The following is a 21,476-nucleotide window of genomic DNA, read 5'->3' as shown; positions in this document are numbered from 1 at the left end:
CTTACTGGGAAAGGAGCGGTGGTGAAGAGCCACGTCTGCAGCGTGGTTTTCCACTGCTCGCTTCCGCCCAGCTGCCCTGGAAACTGGTTGGCTCTGCCCAGTTAACGGCGGAAGCAGCTCCTTTGGGACAGGACGTCGAGGTGGCAGTTGTAAGTTTTGTCTGGAAAATTCAGATGTTCTTGTCTGAGTGGGTCTCTAACTATACAAGGAGTTACTGGGCTGGCCTTCTGTGGGCCTTTGGCAGGAACCTCTTCACAGCGGACCCCGTTTGGAGCGGGGTGTGTTCCCCTCCACAGTGGTAGCGCTTTGCTAGTGGTTTTGCTTGTGAGGCTACTGCCCAGCGTCCTCTGGGGTCTTAGGGTGAATGTCGTTTTCTTTAAGGGATAAATCCCAGGAAACCAGGCTAGGCAAAGAGGTGGCAGAACACTTTTTATTCTTGACCATCGCCCCCGAGGAAGCAAGAATACAGAAGCTAAGTCGCCCCCTGTGAAGGCAAAAACCAACAGTCAGACAATACTTCTGGCAAGCTCGGAAGCCAGTGACGCATTTTACAACGTCTGGGCCTCAATTATGTTGTAGAAACCAGGTAACTGTCCGCGGACGGGAGCCGCAAAGTCAATTCTTCCGGCTTCTCTCAGCCTCCCTCCCAAGTAAAGGAGAGGCAAGGCGGGTTCGTTCCCCCTTGGGCTTTGGTGCAGAGACCTGATCACACTGAGCAGTGCAGCGAGCTGCCCTCAGCACCCCGGGAGGCGGGAGCAGCTCTGTCTTGCAGAGAGTGGCGTCTCGCCCATGGCTGCCGCCGCGGCGGGAAGGGAGCTGAGCGGCCGCCTCCAGCTGAGCGGCTCAGCTGGGAAAGCTGGGCCTGGGCGGCACAGTCGGTGCCCTAGCCCTTTCCCAGCCTCCCCGGGACACCCTCTACCAGCAACACTAAGTGACGGCCCTCTTCATCAGCACGGAGCCTGACGCTCGGAGGCGAGGAAAAGTTAGAAGTTAAAGCACGAGAGGGAGAGAGGTTCTCAGACATACATGGGGCGGTCCCCTTGGGGGTTAATAAGGGGCAAAGACTGTGGGCACCGGTGAAAATGGATCAACTAGTGGAAACCAAGCTTAGTAGCAAAGTGCCCCACGGGACGGGATGGGACAGGATGGGATTGGGATCTAGCAGGTCACCGGCTGAGTTAGTTTCCCACCAGGTGGTCTCCAGGGTGGTTTTGAACATTCTTTGTTTTTCCCCCTAGGTTTGAGGCTGTCTTGTGTCGGTTGCCCACACTTGTCTTTTCTTACCCGAGGCTGGGTGCCTGTGGCCTGGGGAGCACGAGCGGCTGCCCTGGTGGCTGCCTGGGGCTCACTCACGCGCTGCCGCGCTTCGCGGGGCAGCTTCTCCGAGTGGGCGACCCATTCTTTCATCAAGTCTAGGACAGTGGGGATGAGGCTGACCACGCCTCCATAGTGGTTCCCGGCCTCGTGGCAGCTGAGGTGGTTCACCATGTCGTGAGGGTACCTGCAGGGCGGCAAGAGGGGCCGGCTGAGCCCTGCTCCGGGGACTCCCGTGCCGCGGCCCGGACCTCGGGCAGGGGTTTCTAATGCTGCCCCCACGGCAGAACCCCCTTGGGAGGTTTTAGAGCTGTGCGCCCACCAGGCCAGGCTCTCGGTGCCAGACATGGTGGTTGAGTGGGTTTAGGGCCCAAGAGCTCCCAGGAGATCCCGGTGTGAAAGGCGTGGGTCACGAGCTGTGGAAGCCTGCTCTAATCACTCCCAAGTACACCGTTCAGCCCCTCTGACTCTTCTTACCCTAAGATCTCAACAGCGTCCTCCAGAATTTGGTACTCTGTGCTGCGGATTCCCCAGGGCTCAGAATCAGGGAACCACGCTGGTGGTGCTGACGCCCACGGGACCGGGCTCCAGACATCCCACTCCTTCCTGGGCTTCTGGGAACAACTGGTCTGCGACCCCCTCCCCCTGGCCCGGTGCAGGCCCCAGCAGAAGGATCTGCGTCCTACTAGACCTGGGCCTCAGAGTCCCTCATTTTCAGTGAGATGAGTTGTTGGGCCAGAGTCAGTCCACTAAATCAAGGGGCCTAGGACTTCCCAGCCGGCGACGTCTGGACAGTCGCCTGTGATTCACCAGCTTAGACTCACCTGCCCTCTCAGCAAAAGCCCGCCCTTCCTCCAGGACCCCTCCTCTCCCGTCCCCGACCCCTCCTCCCTCCTCCCACACGCAGGCGCTGAGGCCTCGGGAACCGGATCAGAAGGGTCTTACTTTGCTCGCAGGCTGCTTAAGTCGTTGCTTTGGCTAACGAGGGTCTTGCACTTCTCGAGGAGGTCGTTGGTGACGGGGGTGCCCGAGTGCAGGGCCTCGAAGTGCTGGCACAGCTTGCCGAGCTCTGTGCAGATGTCCAGGAACATGAGCAGGACACGCCGGTCTGTGGAGTTGCCGCAGTGGTGCTCCGTGTAGCTCTGCACCTGCACGGGCCGCGCGGAGTGAGCCGGGAGGACCCGGGAGCACCTGCCTTGACCCTCCCAGAGTCATGAGGGACATGCCAGTAACATGTAAGCATTCGGGTCTATAGACAGCGAACATCTTGAAGTGTCCCGGGCACCATGCAGAAAGCTTTGCAGGCCTGAGCTCACTCAGTCCTCACCTAAATGCCATACACTGGGTACCTTTTTAAGTCCTCATTTTACAGATGGATACCGAGGCCCAGAGACGTGAAATGCCCTGCTTATTCACCCCAGCTCGAGGGCTCTGAGCCCCATACGTCTCACCAGTCCCAGGCACCTAAGCCAACACCTGAAGCAAAGAGGGCTAGTCCCTGACTCTATATGCCATAGTCCCACCTAGAGGACCCACTTTGAGAACTGCTGGTTTGGGCCACCCAGATTGAGGAGCAAACTAGAATCCTTTGTAGTTTTGTTGTCCTATGCTTCCAAGGCTAGAGAAAGGAGGGACAAGTCAGTAAGTAGAGCTGGGAAAACAATGATCTATATGAGGAAAAAAATGTAGTCTCCACATCACGCCACAGACAAAAATTAACTCTAAGAGAATGGAGAGCTTAAATACTAAAAACGAAACCTCCCATGTGAACGTGTTTTAGTGGGAGGGAAACCTTTCTTAAGCCATAAAAGGTGCTAAGAATAGTGATAAAATTGATCTAATTTCAACTCCTTTCCTTGGGGGGCAGTGAGGATCCTCCCCGGCCCAGGACTCTCTCCACACCCGGGACCCCCAGTCACTCTGGATCTGAGATTGGGCAAGGGCTGGGGAGGAGTTGGCTCCAGTCCAGGCAGGATTAACTGACCCATTTCACATGGTCCTACTCTCCACGGTCTGGTGGAAGGGGGCATTGCCTACCTCCTCCAGTACCCAGAAAGTTCTAAGACAACCAGGGTTTTCCTGCTGCCACTGGTTGACTTTTTGTCGCTAGGGATGTCTCCCCAAATGATCTCAAGTAGTTCCTTCCCAAGTACAATAGCTTTGTAGGGGGGTAGAGGTTTTTGACACCCACGGTATACGCCCAAACACCACACACACCTGCCCCGGGGTCCGGGGCGGGGCAGGGGGGGAAGGAGGAACCTGCACTGTGGCGTAACTACAACAGAGCAGCGTCACTGGGCTACCAGGTGTGCGTGCAGGTAACCTTTGGATACCTCAGTCCAGGAAGGGCAGGGTGAAGGTTGAGAGTCAACACACATGGGGCCATTATCTACCAAAAGCCTTCCTGAACCTAAGGCAAGGAGGAGTGGGTCGGGGTCACTCAGCCCTGTTGTAGATTCTGAGCAGAGGTGGGGGGCGTCTCGGGGGCTCCTTCCTGATACTGAAAACCTGTTCTGTGCCCTTGGAAGTCTGAACCTTTGGGGGATGGGCTGAAAAGGATGCAGCCAGTTTACTTTCAAATAGTTCAGAGGAAAGAGGGTACATACAAACAAGGGTGCACCCTAAATATTACAGACTGATGTATCTAGGTGAAAGTTATACGGGTGTTCGTTTTCTGTAGGTTTTTAAAATTTCAAGTTAAAAAACTGGGAGAAATTTTTACAAAAATTAAAAAAAAATGTTTGAAGGATGCTGCCAGGCAAGGGTTGCACACGTCTGCAAATGCGACCAGCAAGGTGCGCGGCAGGTTGCAGTTTCTAAACCGCAGTGGAACCCAGTGGCTGGGACCGTGTGCATCTGTTCACCATACATCCCTGCCCTGAGTCCAGGCCGACAGCACCAGGTGCCGACAGAGTGGGTTCTGCTGATGATTTCATTAAACCCGCGTAACAGCCCTAGAAGGTGTGTGCTGCTCTTCATATATTTCCCAGACGAAATGTATGAAGAGAGGTGAATCACTGGCCCGCAGTCCCAGAGGTGGCATGTGGCAGAGCCGGGACCTAAACCCTGGCCGGCTGAGTCTTGAGCCCACACCTTTCAACTGCTTTGCCGTTCACTCACATACTTGGTGAGGGAATGAGTGAACGGCTTATTCCACCAGTTAGGATCTGAGTCCCGATGCTGGCACACATGCACTGGCCCTCTCTGGGCCTTGGTGTTTTTCAGCGTTCTAGTGAGGGGATGAGGGCCGGCCCCGCCCGCGAGCCCGCGAGCCTCCACCTGCCCGATGCTGGAGACGGGCCGGATCTTGTCGTGGGCATTCTCCCTGCAGTGCTCCAGGGCAGCGATGAAGGTGAACTGCTGCTGCTGGAAGAGCCAGTACTTCTGCTCCACACTTCGAAGGGATTCTTTCACCTCATTCATCATCCTGTCTGCTCATTCACAGGCGAGAAGGAGTCTGTGCGAGGAAGAGGAGAGTCTTGAGCTCCCAGGGCCAGACCCGCGGATCCAGTTCGGGGGTTGTGGGATGCCCACGGCCCCTCTCAGCGGCGCATGGGGCTGAGCAGCTCCCCGCAACCCTGGGGAGCAGGGACGATTTTCATCCCTATTTTGCAGAGAAGGAAACGAGGCCCTAGGAGGCTGTGCACTTGCTCAAGAACCCGGCAGGCTGTCCGCGACGGAGCCAAGCCCGACCCAAGCCTATTTACCCTCCAGGGACACGTTCTTTGCTGTGAAACAAGACTTCCTTCCCTCAGCTGTAGACATGAGTTTCTCCGGGCCTCAGTTTCTCCAGATTGTGGGTGTCTCTCTCTCTCTCTCTCACACACACACACACACACACACACACACGGCCTCCAGCACCTCCCTGTGGTGTCAGCAAAGGCCAGGATGGAGAAATGTGTCACAGCATGTAAAATCTGTGATTTTATCAGTTGGGACCAAATTGTTTTAAAACATCTGCCACTCTGCAGCTGGTGGAAAAGTCTAAGGATTCCTTCCAGGCTAAGCAGGGGAAGGGTCGGCACTGAGACCCTTCTAGTCGAGTCTGAGGACATGCCGTTTCCCTACTCTGTGCTTGGGGCAGGAGCCCTGAGTTGAGGTCCTCCCATCCCCAGGGCGGGGTTGGCCGCTGGTGCCCCCTCCCTGCCTCCTGGGGAGTTTGCAGGGATGACCCTGATTGGAAGAGTTGACGCTGCGGGGAGTACTGTCTTTTGGTGCCTCACAAACTGTCCCAGTGTCATCCAGGAGGTCCACGACGTGTCCACAATCTCCTCTGAGCAGAAAGAGGCAGTGAGTTCTGCCCTCCACAACATCACAGTTCTGCTGAGCACATGGAAAACGCTCCAGGTCACGGATTTATGGAATGTTAGGGCTGGAAGCTCAGCAGATCAACTCCCCTTAACTTCCGGGGGAAACTGAGGCCCAGGGGGTCACAGCAAGCGTGTGCCAGAGACGCACTAGGTCCTGGGTTTCCTGATGTCTAACCAGCATCCTTGAAGGTGTCACAGCCGGCTGTCCCTGCACCACGAGGCCCTGGCACACATGGAGCCCAGGCTTGGACGTGCCCCGCCTCAGTCAGAGGAGGCTGCACTGAGGTAGGGCCCCAGTGGGATGCTGCAAGTGGAAGGGGCCAGAACACTGGGGTGGGCGGGGGGGCGGAGAACACATCCAGGCTTCCTGCCAGGTCGCAGGTGGAGAGGAGGCTTGCTTTCTGCTGGGTCTCCCTCAGCATCCTCACACAGCAGGACCGGAATGAGGGAGTCTTTGTGGTAAGAGGAGACGGCATCAGGGGGATGAAAGGAGAACAGACCACCAGGTGGCCTCCACGACACCACGGGAGGGGTGAATCAGAGAACTTCAGAGGGCTGGGGACCTGGAGCTGGGAGCCGCAGTCCTGGGCTGGGAGCTAAATGCAGCCCCGCTGCCATAAGGGAGCCGCGCCAGGGAATTCCCTGGCGGTCTGAGCTTTCACCGCTGAGGGCGCGGGTTCAATCCCTGGTCGGGGAGCTAAGGTCCCGCAAGCTGTGAGGTACAGCCGAAAAAAAAAAGGAGCCATGCCAGGAGGGGGCCCGACAATCGTGCCCCACCAGCCCAGGTGGGTCTACTGCAAACTGAATGGAGCAGCTTCAGCGGCAGCGTCCTGAGGCCACCCCTGGGAGCCGTAGCCTGTGTTTGCCAACTGAGCAGCGCAGCTCCACTGGGGACAGGCCTGGTCCAGCGCCACGCAGGGCAGTGGCCTCCTTCTACTCAACCTCCTCCCCATTCAGCACAAGCTGGGAGGGGAGCCGGGCTGTGGGGACGCAGTGGGACCCGCTGTTTGTGGAACACGTGCCACAGCCAGCCAAGGCCCCCCCGCCGCCCCATCCTGGAGGCAGAAATGAGTCGACCCGGGGTGCAGCGGTTTTCTGTCACCTCCCATGGAGGCAGGCTGACCAGGACCTGGCCTAGGGTGAGGAGAGCGAGGCCCACACCTCGCTGCAAAAGGTAAGGGGGTGCCAGAAACGCAGCAATGAAGATAGGTAAAAGCAGGCGTGATGTACACCCTGAAAGAAGCCAAGGCTGCTGAGGGCTCGACCTCCTGGGGGAGGGAAGGTTTGAAAAGAAGGCCGGGGGCTTCCCTGGTGGAACAGTGGCTGAGAATCCGCCTGCCAATGCAGGGGACACGGGTTCGAGCCCTGGTCCGGAAAGATCCCACATGCCACAGAGCAACTGAGCCCGTGCGCCACAACTACTGAGCCTGCGCTCTAGAGCCCGTGAGCCACAACTACTGAAGCCCACGCGCCTAGAGCCCGTGCTCCGCAACAAGAGAAGCCACTGCAATGAGAAGCCCACACACCGCAATGAAGAGTAGCCCCCGCTCGCTGCAACTAGAGAAAGCCCATGTGCAGCAACGAAGACCCAACGCAGACAAAAATAAATAAATACATAAATAAATTTATAGAAAAGAAAAGAAGGCCGGCTTTGGAGAGGAGGAGGGCAGGTGGGCGGAGGAGTGGGACCCCGGGCAGAGGGTGGGAAGAGGGAATGTCGTGAGCAGGTGCGGGGGCGGTGGGCAGGGCGAGGCTGAGGGCCCACTGTCAGGCAGAGCTGTGAGAGCAACCACGGAAGCTTCTAGCCAAGGAGGTGCAGAGCACTCCAGGCGTTCATTCATTCGTTCATTCATTTATGCTGCAGTGCCTACCAGGTGCCAGACACCTGCAGGGTGCTGGGCTGGGTACACAGCATTGAACAAAATAGACAAGACTCCCTACCCTGGAGGGACTTTAAGAATGGGAGGCAGACAATGAGGATAAGTGAAGTGAACGGTAGTTCAGAGAAGGAGAAAAGCAAGCAGGGAAGCCAGATGGGAATGGCCAGAAGGGCTACACAGTCTGCAAGAGGGGCATTTGCAGGAGGTGGGTGGGTGCAGGGCAGGGCGAACTGGAGCCGAGATTCAGCCTTCAACGAGATCCCAGATGGCTCGGCCCAATCCTCCTAATAACAGCCGGTTCGATGAGGCTCTAGGTAAACCCTGGACAGGCATCACCTCAGATCCTTGCTACAGCCCTTTCAGCGGGGTACCACGATCACCCCCACATGACAGATGACAGAGCTGAGGTCAGGCAGCTAGGATGGGAGCAAACCGGCTTCCCCACTCAGTTCTGCCCGACTTTATTAAGCCTGGGATCTTAACTTGGATACCTCCCTTCCTTCCCCCACCCCCCAGTGATGGTCCATTGAGAGAAACACGCCAGATACCAGATTGACTGTGGCTGGGGGGGCGGGGTGGGTGGGGAGTGGATACCAAGGGCCTGCACTACCTAGACCCTTGGGCCTCGCTTCCGCTCGAGTGAGGCTGTTCCCTGTTCCCCCTGCCAAAGCAATGAGGACTAGCATTCAGGGGGCTGCCCTGTGTGCCCAGCTCCCTGCCACCCTCCTGGGACTGCCAAGTTCTCTAGGGATACAGCCTACCTTGACTGGTGGCCCCAAGAGCCCCTGAGAGCAAAACCGACTTGGTTCTTGATCCTATCGACTTGTGACATGCACACCAGGAGTACCGTGAGAGGAGCTGTAATAAGCTATCCAAAGTGATCGTCCCTTGAACAAGAGTCACTGTAGCCAGATTAGGCTGGATGAAAGGCGCAGGGTACAGGCACTTCTTGATCTGTGGGAGGAGGAAGGAAAAAAATGATTACCCGATAGGTTTTAGGCTTTAATTGATTTGTATTTTTTCAGGCTGCTAAAGATTAAATCGTGGTATGAAAAGTGCCTAGGGCTTAAAATAAATGAGGAGGAAGGCAAGTCATTTCAGAAATGTCCAGGAAGCAAACTGAGCCTCTCCAGTGCAAATTGCAGGCTTGGTGGTTATGTTCTTTGTTCAGGGTGAGGCAGCTTCCTTTTCTTCCCCAGCTGTCTTTGCAGTTGAATTTGACAAGCCTACCAAAGTGTGTACGTGCTTTGAGAAGGCAGTTCTGAGGGGGAGCGAGCCTCTTCCCCTTGGAGGGCACGTCTCTGGGCTGGCAGCTGCTGGAAAAGGCTTTGGCTAGGAGTCAGGACGCCTAGTTCCAGCCTGGCTCTACCTTTAACAAGTGACCTTGGCCTAGAGTTTCACCCTTTCCAGGCCTCAGTTTATCCATCTGTAAAATGAGGGAGTTTGGATTAGAGGCTTTTCAAGGGCTCTTCTGATTCCAATGCTCCATGATCAACAGCTGATGAGGAAAGAGGTCCAGAAAAGGGAAATGGCTCAGCTAACAAATTTTTACCGTTCTGAGCCTCCAATTTCTCACCCGTAAAATGGGAATGAAGGTACCTATTTCTCAGGGTTGGTGCAAAGATTAAATGAGATATATTACTAATAGTAGCCCCTCTGCATTGTGCACTTACTACACACCAGTTACTGTCTAATACTTCTGACATATTAGCTCATGGAAGCCTTCCATAATCCCCACTTAATAGGGGAGGAAAGTAAGGCACAGAGCAGGCTTGCACAGCTAGTAAGAGCGGAGCCAGGATTTGAACTCTGGGCAATCTGCATTGACTATGCCATACTCCCTCTCCATAATGTTCACATTACGGTAGCTCCTCCTAAGAATAGCAACGGACAAGAGCTAGAGCTCCCAGTTCAGTGCCGCGTCAGATACCAGGCTACCCACCGGGGATTAACACGATTCGCAGACCTCCTTCCCCCCTCCGCGTCCCACCCCAACTCTCTCTCTCTGGGCAGCGGCAGCAGCGGCGGCCCCCTCCATTCTCCACCCCCCTCACCCTCCAGTTTCCAAATCCAGGGCTTGGGTGGGCCCTCGTGGGCCCTCCCTTCCCCTCCCCTCCCCGGGCCTGCTTTAACCTTGCTTGTCCTAGAGCGGCCTTCACTCACAGAGTGCCCTGAAGCTGGAGCGTCTCCGTGGGTGTCTGGGGCTCCGGAGGGGCGGGGAGGCCCTTCCCAGGGCTTGGGAGACGGGGTGGGTGGGGTGGGGAGATCTGAGGTGAGAAGGGGCGGGGCCGCGGGCCTGATTGTTACCGCCGGTGCCATAGCAATCGGGTCACGGGGCAGCCCCGCCCCGCCCCGGGAGCAAGTGGCGGGGTCTCGGGGGCTCAGAAGGTGCAAGCTGGGCTGAGGGTTTCCGACGGGACCCTCGACCCTCCGCCCCTCCTTTTTCAAGCACCCTGCCCCACATCTACTCAGCGTCTTCATTTTAAAGATGAGGAAACTGAGGCCCAGAGAGCAGAGCCGGGGTGGCTCAAGGAGCTCCTAACGTCTGGGCCAGGGCGCGATGACGGAACCAGAAGCAGGATCCGCCTCCCGCCCTCTCGGGGGCCGACGTGCCCTCGGGGTGTAGTGGGGTCTCTCAGCACAGGGGGGGCCCTATCAGGGGACACCTCTGACCCCATAAGGCCACAGCTGGAGGAGACTTGAGGTGCCCCGCTGGGGGCGCGCAGAGGGGCGCGGACGAGGCCAGGGCAGGGAAGCACTTGCCCCAGGCGGCTGAGCACGCCGGCGGAGGAGCGGGGGCTCAGGCCAGGCGCCAGCCTCGCCGGTGGGCGGGCGCGACGCGTGCTGATGACGCAACGGCGCGGCACCCCTGGCGACGGCGGTCACCAGTGAGCGGCGCGCGCTGATGACGCGCGGCCCTAGCGACGGCGGTCAGCAGGGAGCGGACGCGTTGCACGGCGATATGGACGCGACCACCGCCCCGCACCGCATCCCCCCGGAAATGCCCCAGTATGGGGAGGCGAACCACGTCTTCGAGTTGATGCAGGTGACCCGGGCAGCCCTGCCCTGTCGCGACACCAGGCGGTGGCCGGGGAACCTCTTGCTGCGGTCCGGCTGCGCGCCGGCGACGCCGCATCAGGGAGGGGTCACGTTTGTTACCCACGAGGACGCCCAAATTGGGTTGTTCGACTCCTGTGCCATCGTATCCCAAGGGACCGCTCGACCAAAAGATGCTCCCTGACCCTCCCTGGAGGGAGGAAAGGGGGCAGGCCATGCTGGCCGTGATTTGGTCCTGGCCCCGCCCCAGTCAAGTCCATGATCTGGAAGAGGTCCCTTCCTTTTCTCAGTTCCCCCATCTGTGAGACGCCAGGTTGCAAGAGGTGGTTTCTAAGGGGCTCATCTGGTGCTGACAATTCCCAGGCCGTCTGCAGTGTTGGTTTCTGAGCTGGAGAGTGTCTGCGTTGAAGGTGGCCCTCTCCGTCGTCTGAGAGGGCCACCTCCTGGGACAGCAGCCCTGTGGTTTGGACAGCAGCATTTCTTACCTGGCCCTTCCTCCTCAGGGCCAAGAGTTCAGGGCATCTCCCAAGCCCTCATCCTGAGTTCCTGACCTGACCGACCTACTCCCTGTGTGACCTTAGGCAAAGCCGTGCCCCTGCATGTGCTCCAGGCTTCCCTTCTGCATCTCGTGGAAGTAAAGGCTTTCAGGAGCTGGACCGGAGGAACTTTCAGCCACTCCGAGGTTCTGAGGGCCAAAGGGAAGCTGGAGCGTTTGTCTGCTCCTCCGGGTACACCCCGTCCCCAGAGGCACCTCCTTAGTGATGCCAGTGGCCGTTTGAGCCTCTGACAGCGCTGAGAGAAGAACTCAGACTAAGAAACCTGAGTCTCCCTCCCTCCAGCAAACATAGGCTTCCTTTGGAAAGTGTTAACTGATAGAGGGCACACGAGAGATTTCTAAAACTGAGTGGCCAATCTAAGTGAAGAAGATGGCTAGCTGAGTCCTAAGTCACCGGGTGGTGGGCAGGATGGGGCAACTCCTGGGAGCACTGTGCCCCGCTCTAGAGAATCTGGTGTATCTCATAGCAGTTGTTGGAAGGAGCAGCCTGAGGAAGCTTTTGGTCCAGTATTTCCAGTCCTTAGTCATTTGTGTGCTCCCTCCTTGGTTTTTACCATTTCCATTTTCTGGCTTTTTTTTTTTTTTTTTTTTTGCTGTGCAGCGAGGCTGTGGGATCTTAGTTCCCTGACCAGGGATTGAACCTGGGCCCCAGCAGTGAAAGCACTGAGTCCTAACCACTGGACTGCCAGGGAATTCCCAATGTTTTTATTTTAAAATAATTTTAGACCCACAGGAAGTTACAAAAATAGTACAGAGTTCTGATGTACCCTTGACCCAGCTTCCCCTAGTAGTAACATCTAAGGTAGCTGTAGTACATTGTCAAAATCAGGAAATTGACATAGGTACTATTAACTAGACTACAGACCTTATTTGGATTTCATCCATTTTTACCAGCACTCATTTTTTGGTATGAGTCTATGAAATATTACCACAGGTATAGATTCATATAACCAACACCATATTTCCATTTTAACTTAATCATTTCTTTAAATCAACCCACTTTAAAAAAAATTAACTTATTTCACCTCATCCTAAGCAATATCCTTGAAATCGTAGGTTTGACATACTGATTTTTCTAATACACATTAGATATGCAACTGTGTAAAAGTGAAATTTAAAATATTCATCTGAGAACCATCTAAAATCAGCTCACACCATCTCACCAGTGATATGTGACTAGGGATCTCATCCAGCTGTGCCTTTTAATGGGCAGGGAATCTGAGGCCCAGAGAAGGGAAGGGTCTTGATGGTGAGAAGCGGAGTGGGGCTAGGACTTCTCATGGTTCATGCTGTTTTTACTGCCCTGCCCTCCCTCCGCCCCCAAAGGGCTACAGCCCCTCCCTGCTTGTCCCAGGGCATAAGGCTGCTCCTTAGTGCACCAGCCCGGCTGCTGTCGGCCACCTGGTCCATTTCTGAGCCTTTTGTTCTGGAACCGTGGAAGCTGCTTTCCCTTAGGATTAAATAGCCAGGCAATCCCAGGACTCTTAGATATCTGTTCCACTCTGGAGGGACACAGGTAGCAGCGATGGCCACGTCCCCCAGCAGACATCCACGTGGGGCACCTACTGGGATTGTGCCAGGCACTGGGACAAGGGGGAGGCGATAAAGGGGATGCACGGGGGCTGCAGGAACATATGACAGGATTGACCTAGTGAGTATCATCGGGAAGGTATGTTTCCATTGAGGCCTGAGGAAAAGTGTTCCAAGCTGAAGGAACAGCATTTGCTAGGGCTCTGAGGGGTGAACGGGTGCAGCGCGGGAGAGAAACCGAGAGAAGGCTGGTCTGGGAGTCACCAAGGAAGTGAGGGGCGAGGGCCCCGAGACTGCCTGCTCTGAGTCCGGGGTGCCATCCCTCCAGCTCCGCCTCCGTCCGGGTGCCTCCCCAGCAAAGCCCACACGGCCTGCTCACAGGGACCCAGACAGATGCCAGCTAGGGTAGGGGAAGGGGAGAGATCAGGCCCCGTAACTGGTATCCACTGCGATACCAGGGTGCTGGGCCACCTGAGCCTGGGGCCTTGGGTGCTCATGCAGGTGTTAACCACCTGGGTGTCTGCCCTGTGCCCACAGAACATGCTGGAGCAGCTCCTGATCCACCAGCCCAAGGACCCCATCCCATTCATGATTGATCATTTGCAACGAGACAATGATTACGGTGAGCACTGGAGTGGGCCTCCTCCCCCCTCCCCAGCTGTCTCCCTCCCCTCCTCCCCCTGGGAACCTCTGGGAACCACTCTGTCCTCCCTGTGTCTAAAGGGAGGTCAGAACAGGGTGGGGAAAGGTTTTGCCAACTTGGGGAGGTGGTGAATTGAAAAATGCCTTAATTTCTTTTGGAGCACAACTCATACAAATTCTCCTGCCAAGTGATTAAAATGAAAACCTCAGAATGGCCCGCGGAATTAATTATTAATGCCTTGGCACGCCCCAGCTGATGTCGCCTGTTGGGTTTAAGCTCTGTGATCACTCCACTTGTCAGGTGTAAATGTGGTTTCTGGTCTACCCAGACAGGCAACACTCGGGTTTTCCTGATGGTCTCGTTGTCGGCGCCCGTTAATGAGTTCCAGAGCTCCCTAAACCTCGCCCAGGCGAGCGCAGGCCGACCAGACCCAAGGCCGGCGCCCGGGACAGGGAGGGGGGAGAGGAGGCGCTCCGTCCCACGGTCGATTTGCCAAGTGGAGGATCGTTGCCATCCTGTGTGAGCTGTCAGGGAGGCCAGTGTCTCGGAGCTTTGATGTTTCTTTCATTGGAGCATTAGCCGCTTTGAAGGAGCTACCAGCGCACCAGTGAAATGAGGGCTTGGTGCAGCCGAGAGGGATGGAGGCCTGAGATGCCCCGTGGTGGGGTTCAGAGGCCTAAGATGAGAGAGGATGCTAAGTAGTTTAAAAAGGAAATGGTGAGAGAGGAAACTCCAAGCCTGCAGGTTGCCAGGGACACCTGGCCTCTTCCGCGTGGCCTGGGCAGGGGCAGGGCATCGGAGTGAGGGGCCGTTTCAGAGACCTAAGCAGGGTGGTTCAGTGTGGTGCAGAGAGCCCCAGGAGTGCCGTTTTCTGAGCCTCCAGGGAGGCATATTCGAGAATGGACGCTGAGTGTGAGGGCGCGTGCCCCAGGTGGAGACGGAGCAGGGGTGACGGAGGTGGGGGATCCAGTCTGCCCCACGGAGAGTCTTCTAAGGGGCCTCCGTTCCCTGGTGCTCTGGTCAGGGCGGGAGGGAGGCTCACCTGCTCTGGGGGGTGAGAAGCCCCCTTGCTTCCTGGTGGTCCTGCTCCAGACCCCAGCTTGCTGCCTGGGCCTCACCAAGCGGCCTCCGCTGGCTGAAGGAAGACGTTTCTGCAGCCCCCTGCACCCCCACCCCCGGCTGTTCGCGGGGCCCGGTGTTGCTAAGTTCTGTTACTTGAAGGCTGCTGGGAGCACTTCTGCCCGTGTTCCCCTCTCGTACTGCCCCCGCCCAATCAATACAGCAAAGTAAAGTCAAAAGAAGTAAAAGTTGAAGGCCAGATAAAGGTAAAGTAACAGTGAAGTAAACTCAAAGTGACGAGCGAAGCAAAAGCAGGGAAGTGCAGGGAAGTGCAGTTCAGGGAGGTGTCCCTTCCCGCCATCCCCCACACCAGGGAGCCTCCAGCACATCTGTGCTCACATCTCCTAGTTAAGTGCGACGAAATGGCGAGAGGTCATTGCTCTCTCTCGGCCTCAGTTTCCTCCTCTGTAAAATGGGCATGTCTGGTAACGGAGATGGAGGCGGCAAAGCTCCGGCCTCATCCATGGCGACTGGTCAGTGACACCGTGGGAAGGGATGACAAGGCCCTCATGCTCCCGCCGGGCTTCAGGTGGTGCCATGCAAGTGTCCACTTGTGAAAAGCTTAATGAGGTTTTACTAAATGGAAACCATACTTGATAATGATATAACCATTTGAACCCTAAGTTGGGTTGTGGTGGCACTTGCTACTTATGGTTTGAAAAATTCTGTTTAGGGGCGTGTGTGCCACGCTGTGTGTTCTACCACAGACCTCAAGGCTTCGCTAGTCTCCCTGCTAGAAATCCAAGAGCCTGAAATCTGAGGCACAGTCCCTCTTTATGCTTTAATCTTCCTCCTCTGCGTGCAGAAATGATTTTCAGTGTCAAACTATCCACTTGACCAGAATTTTTAAGTTCAAATGTCGTCTGATGCGGTGCAGTCGGCGTCGGCGGGACAGTGCTCTCAGGCGCTGGCCTTACAGCCACCTGTAAGAGCCTGCTTCTCTCCCCTTTCCCACCTCCTTCCACCCTCCTCAGCACCCCTTTCCACTCGTTCCCGGGCCTCCTTTCCAAGGCTGCCCTCACGGAGCCCTTCCTCCTTTCTCCACCTTTCTCCACGTTACACCTGCTCTGTTGCTCTCCAGTAGGGACGGAGAATTCAGACCCTCCCCGTTCAGCTGGAGCTGGGGGCCGGCCTCCTGGCTGTCCTCCCCCACGGCTGGAGTGCAGGCTTTTGGTCCAGATGCTCTCTCAGGGAGTCGAGTCACTGGATCCCAGTAACCACTGTTTTGAGGGGTTGATTTGTTCCCAGAGCCCTCCATCCCCACTCCCAGGCCTTGGGCCGGCAGCTCTGAGGGATGCTGGCACATCTTTGCCCTTTGGCTCAAGTCCCATCCACTTAAATGAAGAGAGGGGCATCTCTGGGTTTCCCTCCCATGCCCAGGCCTCCACCTACAAGTGAAGAAAAACGTGGGAGAAGGAGGGGGGGGGGAGGAGGAGGAAGGGAGAAGACCATGCTTCCAGGATTTCTCTAGGAGAGGGGGAAGGTGAAAAGAGTTTCACCCAACCCTCGTGGTTCTAGAAGAGGACAGGAGACCTGGAGAGGTCCCCTGATGTCCAGCGAGCACTTCTGCAGCCCCGGGCTAGCGGGTCAGTCGGTCCTGCCTTCTCCCGGCCATGCAGTGGCCCGTGTTAACTGCAGCCGGGCGCTCAACCCTCTGCCTCCTGGATCTGGGTGTTGGGTGGGTAGGGGTTCGCTGTGACACACGGTGGCATGGCCAATGGCTACTGTAGAGGGACAGAAGGCTCTGGACTCTTGGCGGTGAGCGTGCACATGAGGGAACGAGGGGAGCCGCCGGCACAGGGGCTGGCAGCCCCTTCGCTGCGAGAAAACCAGATTTAGTACAAAGTGAGCATTTACAGTAGCCCTGGGCAATATTAAAGCAGGCGATGGTGTATATAATGGTATGTTTCGTTTTTTATCAAACGTTTGTCCAGGAAAGCTGTGTATTAGAGCTCCAATACCTAAGGGTTTTCTTGTGAATTTTAAATCATGCTCCTAGTTAAACCTCAAAAGGCTCTGTGGATGGAAAGGTTTTTTGATTTCCTTTGAAGTGGGTTGAAGAAGTTGATTACTCTTGGCAGTCAAGCAGCCTTTTATGACACTGTTTATAAATAATTACTCATGAGCAGGGCTGGAGTTTCAAGGTGTTAGATTTTAAGAAACTGAAATTGATCACATAAATGTGTGCGAGAAATTAGGGGGGGGAGAAAGGCCGTGGATGTTCCCCTTTTAAAGTATTTCCATAGATGTGTACAATTTGGGTGCCACTTACAGAGCCAGGAAGGGGAGGGCTTCCCCAGCCGCCGTGGCGCCTCACAACTTTGTCGAAATGCACGTGCAACCTGGGAGTCGGCTCGTTCCCAAAATGCTCTCGTCAAGGTGCAGGCAGCCCCTTCTTGTCGGTCGGTCCCTCAGGCCCCGAGCCTTGTTGCGTCTGGCCCAGGTTCTAGGGAGCTTCAGCGGGGGCCTGGGCTTCGAGCCCTGGAGAGGCAGCAGGGCGTCGGCACCCGGGCCCCCCCCTCCCCCACCCGCCCCGCCGCCCTTTCGTCCTCTGGCTTCCGCAAGCAGGCCTTCTCCCCACGGTCCGCTCCAAGCGAGCTCTTTGCTCTTTGCTTCAGCGCGCCGGGCCCCTCCGCCCTCGACCTCCCTCCCTGCTGCCCGGATGCGGCCCCTCCCCGCGAGCCTTCCGTGGCATCCCAGCCCCAATCTCCCCTGACCGAGTGTTCCCAGAGCCACCTCGTTTCCAGACTCGTCCCACGAGCAGTGTTTTCCGCCTGCTGTGGCTTCTCTCCTCAGGTTGCAGGGCCCCCGGAAGGCCTTGCCCCAGGTTACAAGGCCAGAGCAGAGAACGGGCTGTGAAGCCCCGCCCTGGCTCCCACCCCCGCAGCCGAAAATGCCTTGCCTGCCCCGGGCCTGTGCCCTGAGCTTCTCCGCTCAGTGGAGCCCCGACTCTGGACATGGTCTGGGAGGTGCTCTCCCTGGCGGCCCTGCAGAGCCCGGCTCCCGGTGGCCGTGGCCGTGCCTGAGCGGCATTCTGGACACAGGCTGCAGTGTCAGGTGCCCAGTGCAGCTCCGCCCACACCCCTTGGTGGCCTCACGTGGGGCATTGTTCCTGGTAGGTGGCCCCGGGCCTGCCTCCCGCCTGGGCAGGACTCTCTGAGCCACGCTGGCCTTTGAATAAACCCCCCTCTACCCGACTCAGCCACGTCTGGTTCCTGCAGCTTGTAACCAAGAATGCCAACGGGCAGAAGATGCCTTTGTAAGGAGGTAGTGATGGTGGTGACAAAGGTAACCAAACACTCAGTGGCCACAGGGAGGGGGGCAGCCGAGGAGGAGGCCACCAAAGGCCCTGCTACGTGTGTGGCTCCTCGCAGTTCTGGCTGCAGGAAAGGAGGATGAGACTCGGTCCCTGCCCCCTGGGGACCCGCTCAGCTGCTCAGCAGGGGACAGAGCTCACCAAGGCTGCAGCAGCCCCTTAGTCAGGAGTGGGCTGAGAATCTCAGAAGAGGAAGCCAGTGGGGCTGGGGGGGGGGGCTGGGGTGAGGAGGACATTCCTGATGGGGAGGTGACAGGTGACAAGGTAGGAACATGGGAAGAACATCGTCAGGAAGAACGAGCAAGTCCAAGATCGAGGGAGAGGATTGCTCAGGGCTCCTGGGCGACCTTCTGGATCCCCAGCTACGCGAGGCTGTGAGGATGCCCAGGACACAGCCCAGCCTCCTGTTGAGGTCAGGCCCCTCAGCAAGGGTCCAAGGGGACTTAAAGGAGCACAGAGCCCCTTGGCCAGAAGGACACTGGCAGCTGAGTCCACCCTACTGAGGAGGCCCGGAGGCTGCCTTGCCGAGCGTGACTTGGAGAGAAAGGGTACGTGCAGGGGTTTGCTGAGCTGGAGCCTGGCAGCACCTCCTGGCAGCAGGCCAGGTGCTGCCCTGACCGGGGCCTTCCTGTCCCACATCCCTGATTCACATCACCAGCCCCAGGAAAGGCTTTGGGCTTCCAAGAAGCAAGTTGCTTACATTTCACAACAGTGGGGCCAGTGGGCCAGATTTAGAAACATGGGCAGCGACAGTGTTTGCTCTAAGGCCATCAGCTGGAGGCACACAGACATCAGGCAGCAGCAGAAAGCTGTGACGTGTGTCTGACATCATTCCTGGGCTTGAGGAGAGGCAGTTCCCTCGCGGAGACGGGGCAGAGGCCGGCCCTCCCTCTCAGGTCTGGTCGAACGCGATTACCTCGCTGACCCGGTGCGGGCCTCAGGCCACCTTGCTTTTCTCGGCAGCATTCAGCCCAGGGCGAGCTTGGATGACGCGCTCGATGAGTATTTGTGGAGTGAATCGGTGAATTATCCTGAACTTGCCCTCTGCGTTTCCCCTGAAAATGAGAAGGTGCTGTGAATTGGGGCACAAGTCTATTTAAACCGAAGCAGCCTGGCTGAGTGTAGGTCTGCTGATGATCATGAACTCGGAGGCCAGACCCTCTAGTTCCTTCTCTTGTGTCCACTCCCAAACTAGGAGGTCTTCCACCTGGACGAGGCTCCCTCTCGGAGGCCTGGCAGGAACGGGCTCCCTGCGTTGCTGTGCACACCTGTTCATCCTTCCCCGTGGGCTGGGGCCAGGCTGACAGGCAGAGGCCTGGTTCCCCAACCTGGGTGCTGCGCCCCTCGCTTCCCACAGCTGGGGGAGGGGTGACATAATCAAGGTGGCACTCAGGGAGGAACCAGCATGGGTTCACCTGTCCAGACACCACATTCAGTTTCCTTCGTTTTGACCCAAGCACACGCCTTCCAGCACTTTTTTTTTTTTTAAACATCTTTATTGAAGTATAATTGCCTTACAAGGGTGTGTTAGCTTCTGCTTTATAACAAAGTGAATCAGTTATACATATACAATATGTTCCCATATCTCTTGCCTCTTGCATCTCCCTCCCTCCCACACTCCCCATCCCACCCCTCTAGGTGGTCACAAAGCACCGAGCTGATCTCTCTGTGCTATGCGGCTGCTTCCCACTAGCTATCTGTTTTACATTTGGTAGTGTATATATGTCCATGACACTCTCTCACCCTGTCACATCTCAGCACTTTTCTTAAGATGCTGTTTTGTTTTTTTTTTTCTTTTCCAATGGCCAGTACCTACTCGCTAGTCTAGTAGTGTCTTCGGGAATTCTGCAGGGTCGGGAACCTTCCAGAGCCAGGAGTATCACACCGAAGCCAGTGGTTTCCATCTTCGTAGAAATGCCCGTATTTGAAAACAAAGCCTTTTCTATCTGGGGTTTTATAAATCTGGCCCATACACTCCAGGCTTTTCCCCATTATTTCCCTCTGTAAAATGATGGGGAATACAATTTGCTAAATAAAAAGGCATAGATATTAAAACAACAACAACAACAACCCACCTTTGAAGGTCGATTTACATAAAATACAGCTTTATTTGAGAGCGTGTCCCTGAGACAAAGTCCCTGTTTAAAATGCTTTATGGTGTTTGAAATCCCAGTTGTTCTTGATATTTATTAGTTTGGCAAACAAGTTACCGTGTCCACATCCCCTTGGAGACAGAAAAATAAACCATCTCAGTGATCACTTACCTCTCTAAACACAGAGCGTATGTTCTGTGGTGGGAGCATCTCGGAGCCACTGGGTTACAAACGGCCGTGTCACTCCCAGAAAATGAAATCTGGGGAGGAAAGAAAGAAATACACCCAGAGCTCCGCAGACGCGGGAGGTTGCTTTGTCACATTGAATGGTGACACTCAAATCTCTTTATTCCACAGTGCCGAAGATTGTGATATTAGGTCCACCCGCCTCGGGGAAAACAACTATAGTAAGTGTATCATATTAAGTGTTGTAATACGGTACTATCTCATTTGTCCTGCAGAGACGGAATGAGACTGCACCTCTGCGAATTTTCAACACAACTGAGCTTTTTTTCATGTTTTCTCTCTCCTGCTTCTTAACTCATTTTCTCATGACAAAAGACAGTATGTGTTTGTAGTAGAAAACCTAGAAAATACAAAAAACAAAAGTAGAGTTCCCCAACCATCCAGAGATAAGCATTCTTTGAATGTGTGGGATATTCCTTCCAGGGTTTTCTCATGGCTACATGGCCACCATCATGGCAAACCCTTCGTTCTATCCTTAGGATACATTTCTAGAAGGGGAAGTGCTGGGTCAAATGGCACACACATTGCAAAGACTTTTGGTGTGGAATCTTCAGATTCACTCGTAAAATTTTAATTATGAAATGTTTTAACCAGTCAGAAAAGCAGAGAAACTACACCAGAGATACTCATGTATCCCACTCCCGGATTTTACAGGAACTTATCATTTTGTCATATTTGCTTTGACAACTTTCTCTCCATTTCAAAGATAGTAGAACTTTAAAGATACGGCAAATACCTCACCCCACTTCCCTCACTCCTTTTTGTCTCTCCCTCCTTGGAGGCAACCCCTGTCCTGAAGCTGAAGCTTCATTCCATGTATGGTTTTAATCTTTCAGCTCCTTTTTTAAGTGCCAAAAGCGTCTTCAAATTATTATCATCTGAGATGGAACTCTGTTTTTTCAAAAGCCTGGTTAGTGAGCATCAGGTAACATAAGTTAATGATAAACAACAAGGTCCTACTGTAGAGCACAGGGAACTATATTCAATATCTCGTAACAACCTATAATGGAAAAGAATCTGAAAAAGAATATATATCTATCTGAGTCACTCTGCGATACACCAGAACCTAACACAACATTGTAAATCAACTATATACTTTGCTTAAAAAAATAAACATTAGCGAACTCTTCCTTGATCACTGTGTCATCGCTGTCAGCTCTCCTCCTGGGCCCAGATGATGCGGCAGGTGGTTTCCCCCGACTCGCTGGCGCCTGGCTTTATTCTGAAAAGGAATTAAGATGTCTGGTCCTTACATAAAACCACGTGCATCGGCCCTGCTTTTGGAGTTAGGATAGCCAGCTCTTCTATTTGTCTGTCATCTGTCTGTCTGTCCATCCGTTCATCCATCCATCCGTCTATCTCTCTGTAGTTTTTCTGCTTCGTTCCTCAGGGTCAGGCTGTCAGCTTTCACT

General features: G+C 55.3%; 2 protein-coding genes across 9 annotated transcripts in view; one reads left to right on the top strand and one right to left on the bottom strand.

Annotated features, from left to right (window-relative positions):
- Window positions 1-424: 424 nt before the first annotated feature.
- SPACA9 (sperm acrosome associated 9) lies at window positions 425-9,759 on the bottom strand. Of its 5 annotated transcripts, XM_036856362.1 has the most exons (6): window positions 9,668-9,759; window positions 8,266-8,458; window positions 4,594-4,771; window positions 2,260-2,462; window positions 1,285-1,501; window positions 436-484 (listed from the first exon to the last, which is right to left on the bottom strand). In XM_036856362.1, the coding sequence occupies exons 3-6, from the start codon at window positions 4,738-4,740 to the stop codon at window positions 473-475; spliced, it is 579 nt and encodes a 192-aa protein (XP_036712257.1). In that variant the 5' UTR covers window positions 4,741-4,771; window positions 8,266-8,458; window positions 9,668-9,759; the 3' UTR covers window positions 436-472. The 5 variants fall into 5 exon arrangements, with proteins under 5 accessions (XP_036712254.1, XP_036712255.1, XP_036712258.1 ...); XM_036856359.1 differs by having other exon boundaries at window positions 425-1,501; XM_036856360.1 differs by having other exon boundaries at window positions 425-1,501; window positions 9,638-9,716.
- Window positions 9,760-10,285: 526 nt separating this feature from the next.
- AK8 (adenylate kinase 8) overlaps window positions 10,286-21,476 on the top strand; it is a 133,182-nt gene continuing 121,991 nt past the window's right edge. For 2 of the 4 annotated variants that reach the window (XM_036856352.1, XM_036856354.1), the window contains exons 1-3: window positions 10,290-10,550; window positions 13,185-13,269; window positions 20,176-20,225. In XM_036856352.1, coding sequence (XP_036712247.1) covers window positions 10,410-10,550; window positions 13,185-13,269; window positions 20,176-20,225 — 276 coding nt within the window. In that variant the 5' untranslated portion in view covers window positions 10,290-10,409. Of the gene's footprint in view, window positions 10,551-13,184; window positions 13,270-20,175; window positions 20,226-21,476 lie in introns of all 4 variants that reach the window. The other 2 variants (XM_036856353.1, XM_036856355.1) reach the window with 2 other exon arrangements.

This window comes from Balaenoptera musculus, chromosome 6 (assembly GCF_009873245.2).
Source record: "Balaenoptera musculus isolate JJ_BM4_2016_0621 chromosome 6, mBalMus1.pri.v3, whole genome shotgun sequence".
Lineage (NCBI taxonomy): Eukaryota > Metazoa > Chordata > Mammalia > Artiodactyla > Balaenopteridae > Balaenoptera > Balaenoptera musculus.
This window is presented reverse-complemented; position numbering and strand designations above follow the sequence as displayed.

Excerpts from the sequence above, each read along its gene's own strand:
- SPACA9 (XM_036856359.1), bottom strand. The coding sequence starts at position 4,740 with ATGATGAATGAGGTGAAAGAATCCCTTCGAAGTGTGGAGCAGAAGTAC. Across the intron at positions 2,463-4,593 it reads CCGTCTCCAGCATCGGGCAG|GTGCAGAGCTACACGGAGCA; the intron begins GTGGAGGCTCGC and ends CGGCCCGTGCAG. Across the intron at positions 1,502-2,259 it reads TTAAGCAGCCTGCGAGCAAA|GTACCCTCACGACATGGTGA; the intron begins GTAAGACCCTTC and ends GCCGCCCTGCAG.